The sequence below is a fragment of the Blennius ocellaris genome (genome assembly GCF_963422515.1).
Source record: "Blennius ocellaris genome assembly, chromosome: 17".
NCBI classification, from domain to species: domain Eukaryota; kingdom Metazoa; phylum Chordata; class Actinopteri; order Blenniiformes; family Blenniidae; genus Blennius; species Blennius ocellaris.
The window spans coordinates 11581469-11590075 of NC_137666.1; the positions used below are offsets into that span (position 1 = coordinate 11581469).

The 8607-nt window shown below is 42.7% G+C and overlaps 1 protein-coding gene across 2 annotated transcripts; it reads right to left on the reverse strand.

Moving 5' to 3' along the window:
• Positions 1 to 748: 748 nt before the first annotated feature.
• pax9 (paired box 9) lies at positions 749 to 7980 on the reverse strand. 2 transcript variants are annotated; one of them, XM_080512923.1, is made up of 4 exons: positions 7844 to 7980; positions 6677 to 7291; positions 4667 to 4806; positions 749 to 1015 (listed from the first exon to the last, which is right to left on the reverse strand). In XM_080512923.1, exons 1-4 carry the CDS (start codon positions 7845 to 7847, stop codon positions 761 to 763), a joined length of 1014 nt encoding a protein of 337 aa, XP_080369049.1. In that variant the 5' UTR covers positions 7848 to 7980; the 3' UTR covers positions 749 to 760. The 2 variants fall into 2 exon arrangements, with proteins under 2 accessions (XP_080369049.1, XP_080369050.1); XM_080512924.1 differs by lacking the exon at positions 4667 to 4806.
• Positions 7981 to 8607: the final 627 nt, after the last annotated feature.

The window sequence follows — 8607 nt, forward strand, 5'->3', positions numbered from 1 at the left end:
AGATACATTCAATTTCACTGTGCAACATTTGTCAATTGTTAATGCTCTATACTCCGACATTAGACCAATGCCAATTTTGTCTACATGTGCGAGGAGGTTTCCATGCTTTCTGTAAGGCTAATTGCACTTCATTCAACGTACCTTAATCTAATAAATAAACTTCTCTTTGGAGCTCTTGCACAGGCTACATTTTTAGAGAAGTGGTAAAACAAATGCTCCATAAGACAGTTTTATCAAATCATAACCAACAACAAAAAAGCATACAAACATTTTTTTTTTTTTAAACAATAGCAATTATTAAGCACCCTGAAACACTAATGCAATGTTTTCGTCCCCCTTTTCTTTGATTGCATGTTCATGAAGTTATACATTACCCCAAAGACATTTGCAGGAGTGTGCCGTAAAGGATCTGAGAGGAGTTATGTTGATGGATGGAGAGAAGCAGTCTTTCAGTCCTCCTGAACACCTGTCCTGCAAGTTCTTTGAGACAACGAGTTTGTTGTAAAAATCGACAGACTGCTTATTCCTTGTGTGTTTTCGTCTGACTGTGTCTAGCTCGGAGGTGGGAGGGCGGAAGTCTGTCACACTCTGCTGCACAAATATGGGTCCTGGGGCCGAGTCCTTCATAGAGAGGTGGCGGTGAGTATGAGACAAAGCCACAGGGGACAGGCACGGCGTCTCCTGTCGTCTCCGTCTCTCACCCACCCCACCTCGTCCCCACCCTCCCCCTCGCCTCGCGTCGGCCCGCGGAGTGCCGTCTTTACAGCGCCGAGGCGGCGACCGGGTGGATGGAGTCACGGTTGGCCGTCATGCTTTTGAAGGCCAGCGGGCCAGTGATGTCACAGCTGCGGGGAGATAGAGCACTGCCACTGGCCGGCTGCCATGTGGCTCCGGTCACATAGGCCGACGTGGTGGCGCTGTACCCCATGTAGGGTGACACTTGGGTGGGATGGTGGTAGGGAGGGATGCTGGGCGCTGTGACATAGCTGTTCGCTGTGGGCAATCCATTCGGCGTCTGGGAAAGAGAAGGAGGGGCGAAAATTAGATTAGAAAGTCAACATCTACATCTTTAGTGCTTCTTCGTGTGGTAGAAATATTGGTTAGTTGTTTCTAATTGGTGTGTTCTCTCAGGGTGGGATGAATATCTTCCTAAACGTCGAGCATAAAAGCTTCAGGAGGACTTTCACGGTTGCTCCACGATGCGACCCCCACGAGGGAGACAACACAAGCAGTTGTATTTAACAGGAAGAAAACACAGATGCAAGCTGTGTAAGAAAGTGAAAGTGATGCTTTTTGAATTGCAAACAGCAGACTTAAATTCTGACTTCACAGCCACCACATAAAAATCCCATTTTCCCAATTTTGATGAAAGTATGAATGATCAATTATGCGCTCTCCTGACCCTGGAACATATTAAACAAGTATAAAAACCATACATGCATGATTGCCCCTTGAGTGCATGGGCCTTGTTTTCGAGTTGAAAGTGGACGTTTCTCCAGCGGCGTTGATATACCACGCCAGACGATGGGAGACAGGCTGGTTGGGGGTGCCACAAAACAGATGTCATGATAGATTGAGAGTGAAAAGGCAGGAAGAGGGGAAATATGATAGAGAATGAGGCAAGCGCAGGGTTCGAAGCATGAATGGGCTTTACTTCTCTGGCACGACGACAGGACTTAACTTGAGGAATTCACCCAAGTATTTCAGCAAGGGAGGCCGAATTTCTGTTCCTGGGTGGTCTGTGACTACTGAGAATTATTCCTACGTTTGAGATCTTTTCTGCTCCTCAGACATATTTTCACAGACTTGCTTGAGTGACTGAGTGACTGACTGCTTCTTTAAAATGGATCTGAAAAATTATCCTCTAAACTGACATTTGTGGTGATTATAAAACATGAGTATATCACAAGAAGCCGGTTTTGTGTGTGTGCGCGCATGTGTGTGCCCGGGCCTGCGGGTGTCTGCAGGCCTGTACCGGGTGAGAGTGAGGGTGAGGGTGGGTGTCTCAACAGCCATTTGTTTGCTTCTCCACTCCAGTTCAAGACAGAGATGCATATCCAATTCAAACCTATACAAACTTCCCATTGTGTCACCAGTCAAACAGTTAAATATTTCACCAAATATCATCATGTCCTTGTCTTGTGAAAAGCACCAAGCACAAACACACAACTGCACACATATGCAAAACACCAGGAAGGACCCTGTCCGTAAAATGCCATCCATTACCAGAGAAACACCTGTGACTGCAGAAATGACCACAAAGTTAAATCAACACCCGTTTGTCACAAAAACAACACAGTAGAAAGGCTTAGAAAGGCTGTATTGGTGGCACTCTTCTTATATCAGCCTGTGTTATTTGCTAGCTATGTCTATTATTTGTCCATCAATGGATTTATTTCATGCTAATGCAACATAACTTTGTGAAATTAGGAGAAATATGTATCTTTATAATCAACAGGGATCGTTGAAATTTAAATGTAACATTGAAGGCCACATTTCATAATTAAGTTGTTTAGGTTTTCTCCATAAGTGTGAAAAAAATTGTCAGACAGTTTATAACTTATATTTATTCTTTAGATATATCCAATGCAACAATTGCTTTTTTTTTTTTTTTTTTTAAACGCATTTTCAACAGAAAGGCAACTCTAATTCAACATGAATCCCAATCTTTAGATTTTAAATAAAAGTTCTAAACCTTAAAGAGCGTATTACTTTCGCGGGAACACATTAATTTATAGAGAACGTATTAAAAAATAGTAACAATTTGCAATTTTTCGAAGAATATGGGCGTATGTGACATTTGATGGTCTCGGATGATTCCGTTGTGTTTGTGACTAAATCGGACTCAATCGTGCGTGCACTAAACTCCTGACTGAACCTTAAATCTTTTTTAATGATGCTCCTCTTCTTCGGGAGGAGAAAAAAAAAGAGAGAGAGTCCCATGGGTGCATCTGCCCGCTTTGCCCTCCGAAAAGCGCCTATGGGCCACATGTTTCTGACCGCAGACTTTTGGCGTTATAGGAAAATAATATGCGATGTGATTTAGGCCTCTTGATGTTGGACAAAAATAAAATCATCTTTAAAACGTTTTACTGTCCTCTTTGGGTTTTCACTTGCACTGAGAGACACATTTAGAAGGGGATAAAATGAAAAAAGATTGTTGGCCTATTCTTTAAACAGGGGTTTTACTCTGTATTTGTGTAGAAAGTGTTTCGTTGCATGAAAACTTCGACAGTCTTTCTGTCACCACGATTGAACCCGATCCATTTTGCATGACATCGCTCTCTTTGCATGACTGTTTGCCTCACAAACACAAATTGTAAGCCTATTTAACATTAGATCTTCGCAGTCAGCCCTGCGTAAAAAACTCAGCGACAAAGGCACGGTTAATCCCCTCTTTTGGCGGAACAGTGCTCGCTTCACCATAACTTTGTTTTTCATGCCGTAAACCTTGTAATTTATAGAGTTGTTATTTTCTTCATTTAATGGTTCGCCTCTGTTTTTGTAAAGCTTACAGCTCAGACAGCTATTGTGTCCACTTTCAACGTTCTTAATCTCACAGTGCCGGATCGGTTTTTCTTTGTACTGAGTGACAAAGTGAGCAAAAATATATAACGCAGCATGGAAACGTTTTCAATTAGTATTGACAATCACACACCCAATCAAAATTAGAGGATTGAAAGAAATACTTTTTTTTAAAGTAAGCATGCACGCACACAGATCACGATGACCTTTCATTTGTTAATTGCTTTTTGAAAACCAAAAATCACAATTTTTGAAGAATTACATCTTTTGATCAAGTTTTAGACACAATCAAATCAAATCAAATTTTAAACGGTATGAAATAAATCAGCCAATCCATAACAAACTTAAAACATTGTCTCGAATTTGAAGTTTGAAGTGATATAATTCGCTGAAATTTAGAGGGAAACATATACAAATCTGATGGGTCTATCCATTTACTGTCTTAGGTTTGTTTTGTTTTTTTGTTGTTTTTTTAGTTTCTCGGTTGTGTAAATGTTGAAGGCTCAGGCGTGCCTGACGCTTATGTCAGGCCGGTGACTTGACTTTTCTATCATAGAAAGTTGATTAAACTAAACAAATGACGCCATCGTTCCTTGTTTTCTGTGTGCACTGGGTGGACTCGAACATTGAACGCAGCACCTAAACCAAAACCCACTAAATAATTGTATTGTTGCAGTGGTTTATCGAGAGATTCGCAACATGCGATCTCTTATTTGCTGTGACTTATAGATGCGAGTGGTGCCTCACTGTAAATACATTACAATTACTAAAGCAAAGAAAGCAACTTAATAATACCAAGACTGTTAAATATTATGGAAGAAACGTTGCTGTAATGTTTCATAAAATGCCTGGCCGAGAACGGCTCAATCGGAAGTGCTCACTATCAATTACAAATATATAATAAAGTGTATTTTTTTTAATGCTGAATTACTTTTCCAACTGAAATAAACGTTGTAATTCTTCTACATGAGAAATCTCGATTCCATATAATTACTGAAATGTTGAAAAATATATAAATAAATACAAAACCTAAGGCTACAATTAGATTGATAGCTTGAGTGTCAGAGGTCTGCACAGGCTGTTTTTACTCGTGATGCAATTGAGGCTTTTAAAAAAAAATGAGAGGTGTCCATTTTTTTACCTGTGTGTATTTTGCGTCAGGTTCTAAATGCGGTTTATCCATGCCATTGACTAGTGGAGAACTTGCTCGTGGGAAATTAGTCCCGTTTATAGCGCTCCATTCCTCTAGTTTCGCGCTGGAAAAGGATGGACTGTCACTAACTGGGGGGCAAAAAAGAAAGAGAGAAGAGAGGGAAGTCAGGAAGGGGTTTCTGGAGATGAGGCGAAAAAGAAAAAAAAAGTCGGCTCAGGCCGCTGTTACTCATGCATCCATCAGCCGCAGGTTAGCCAGGTTGCATAAGACAATAAACCCTGTGACATTTCTAACTGAAGCGTGGTCATTTGTCATTTTACGCACAAGTGGCATACAAGTCAAACGCCTTTCTTGTGCGTAAAACCTCTCTGAACTGGTCTGCTTAATCAGGCCTACAACACAACCCACCTTCCATTTGATAATGCGCATTGTTAGTATTACACATAATAATTTGTAACTGCGACAACCTTAAATATAAGTGTATTTTCTGCCTTCCCCTGATATTTTATATTTCACCATCAATTTGTAAAAAATCTCCGTTTTCCAAAAAGGTGACAATAAAAGTGCACAGTGAACTTTAAAGAAGTGCAAATACATGTTTCTTTTCCCCCTTACCGAAAAGCAAATGTGTTTAGATTGTGAGGCTAAATGCTTTAGTTTCTCTTGAAGATCAAACGAAGACTGATGTCCGCTTGAAGATGGTTAAGTGAGTGGACTCTGGTGGGTCAGGGTCATTTCAGCAAATCGTCTTCTTGTCGAGCGCAAATTAGATTTACTCTCACCGTCTCCTTTCTTTTCGTGCGTGATGGATACTTTACAAAGTTCCCAGTGTTTACTGTCGTGAAAACAATCCCACCGATTCTATAACTCAATAAGGAGGTTTAAACCAAACACACACCGTACATCTTGAAAATATATTTTTGATCGACTGAAATTACGCACATAAATTGTTCATATATAACCTTTATATTAGTGTGCTCCCGTGTGCGTAAAAGTACATATTATCCATGACAAACATTTTTCATAATTTCCAAGAGTTTCAAATTCAGCATTTAAATTTATCGGACTGGAGTAAATCTCTTCAGTGCAAATCAGCTCGCACGTCAACAAACGAAGGCCTACTTAAAACCTTAATCCAGCGTTCAGAAACTTGCCACAAACATCTGCTAATAATTTGGAAATGCATAAATTGTTTAGAAAAGCGGCCTTTGGTAACACATTCCTCCCCTTGCGACTTCTCGGGGATATGTGCCTTCCATCGACTTGTTTAGATTCGAGAACCTAAGTTTTCTTATGGCGGTGAGAGCGGAGAGGAGCCGAGGACGTGTTCTGCGTGATCTACCCGAGTCCTGACAGCAAAACACTGGAAAACAAGCTCTCAGAAAAGCCCTCTCACACAACCAGGCCGACCATTAACACTGATTTATGCCGGATCCTGTTTCAGTGTTTCCAAAACAGTTGCGGTGGCGCGGTGAGCACAAAGCACTATCGGGGCCCATACCTGCTTGTGGCACGAAGGACGAACGCAACACATTCTGCAGAAAACTCGTTCAAATGCAATATTTGACGAATGACGAGCGCTGCGTCGAAACACTGCTTCCAAGCCATGGAAAACATTAAGCGCACCTCATTCTGATACACTCCATCCGAGCGCCTTTCCCCTGCGCTGTCCCTCTAATATCCGCCTCCTAATTGTTACTGAGGCCGAGCTGGACCATCTGTTTCTGAACTAACCTGCCTCCCCTTCAAATCAATATCAGCAGGCAGGTCAAATAGCATTTAGCCTTTCCTTCCTCACAGAGGCCTTAAGGTTCATATTGCTCCAGTGTTACTTTCCGGGGCCCTATAAAACCAGTTCTAAAAACACCAGCTCAAGGGGAAAAACATACACTCCCACACTCACACACATTCACAGTGTTGCACACAAAACCCCTTCAAAAGTTAGTTCTATGTAGTGCAATAAACAAATGTAACCGCCCTCCGTGTAGCCATGCTTACTTTGTTGCTCTGTAATCGACCGTATCCCCAGAATATCTGTTACCGAGTGCGATGAAGGCCATATTCTGTGCATGGCCATGTGTCCGGGGAGGGTGGGCATGCCAGGGGGAGTGGGCACTTTGGACGTCGGGTATGAGTACAAGTGGTTGTATGGTATTGTTGGTTGTGGTGGTGGGTGAGGCGCCTGCTTTCCGGACTCGTACTGACTCTGCTGGGACAGGTTCCCAATCTTGTTTCGGAGGATCCGGCTGATGGAGCTGACGGAGGGGAGGTTGAACTTGTCACAAACCCCATCGGCGAGTAGCCTGTCCCGGATCTCCCAGGCAAAAATCCCCGGGTCCCTCTGCTTGTATGTCCGTATGTGCTTGACCACGGTGGGTGTGGTGACCCGTGGCTTGCTGCCTCCGATGGCCCCCGGCAGGATGGAGCCGGTCTCGTTGTACCGGGCCAGGATCTTACTGACGCAGCCGTGAGAGACCCGCAGTTGCCTGCTAATGTCACAAGGTCGAATCCCGAGTTGGGCCAGCTCCACTATCCTGAGCCGGATGGCGTTTGGGAGCGGCCTGCCGTTTACAAAAACACCACCGAGTTGGTTGACCTCACCGAAGGCTGGCTCTGGTGTCAAAAACAAACACAGAAGGGCACAACAATTAGTTAACCAACCACAGGCCCACTACACACCTAATGCTTCAGGTTAAATCCCCTATAAATGTCTGATATTCACAGTAAGAATATAATATTATTTAAACGATTGTCCATTAAAAAATACGTCGAGTTTTAACAATTCAAACAATGCATAAATTGCATAAAATGCACACAATTGCACGCATGGACATTTTGTACACATAACTTATTTTACCAACTCGTTTACCTTTAATAACCACATTTCGTTCTGTGTGCTATTCGGGTTTAAATGACCACGTATGATGAAACGCACTGCTGTGTCACACACTCTAAACTTCAGGGATGCCCGGCGGTGCGTGCCGAAACTCGTGCGTAACTGGCTCGTAGTAATCCATTATTCTGCTTTCTTTACTGGATTAACACCTAAACTGAACCGTCAAAAGTGACAGGCGGGTGACATTTCGTTGGACATTGCGCCTCTAACCGATCGCTGCATCCCTGTAAAGAAAAAAAAAAAGAAAGGAAAATCTCACATGAACTCACCCATTGCGTTAAAGCCGCAAAAGAAGAAAACGGTGTCCGGTTTGTGCCTCCTACGTAGATCCTGCTCCGCGTCCAGCGTGCCCACCGTGCAAAATCGCGTCCAAGAAAATCTTCTTGTGCGATAAGGAACAAGAGGAACAAAATTCTCGATCTGTTTCCTGACGGCGCTGGAGACAGGCTTACATTTCAATCTGTTGAAATCGAGAGGCAGGGCTTCCAGAGTTTCTCAGCCGCCTATTGGCCCCGCTCCTCTATCCCATTCTCGCGAATTCACAAAGCTACGACGCAATTGGTGCGAAAGTTTGACATGACAAGTCCGCACAGATTTCCCCCACTCCCCATCACATTGCCCACCCTCGGTCCTCCTCCATGTACGCTTCATTCAGAAGGTAAAACTCGGGATGTACCACCATGAATACGTTTGTACATTTAGGCAGATAGCGTGAGGATATTGATTTATCAAGATTGTGGGTCAGATTCTTACTATTTCAAAAATGATGTTGATGTTGCACTGAATAAAGAGGTGATGTAAGATGAGCTGATGACCATCTCTGGAAAACACAAACTTTTAACAGGAGTGTAAATGTGTCCACTTAAATCCCCGTGGACTTCTTTCGATTTAAATGTAGAATTGTGCATTAATAAAGTGATCAAAATCTAATAACAGAGTAGCTTTACCTTGAGCACCTGATTTCACGCTCCACTTCATCGCACTCCATCTCAACCTTTTAAATGGCATCATTAAAGAAACGGGAGGAAATGAA

Coding starts and splice junctions, on each gene's coding strand:
- pax9 (XM_080512923.1), bottom strand. Junction 4,807..6,676: donor GTCGATTACAGAGCAACAAA/GTAAGCATGGCT, acceptor TTTGCCCCCCAG/TTAGTGACAGTCCATCCTTT. Junction 1,016..4,666: donor CTGACGCAAAATACACACAG/GTAAAAAAATGG, acceptor TCTCTTTCCCAG/ACGCCGAATGGATTGCCCAC.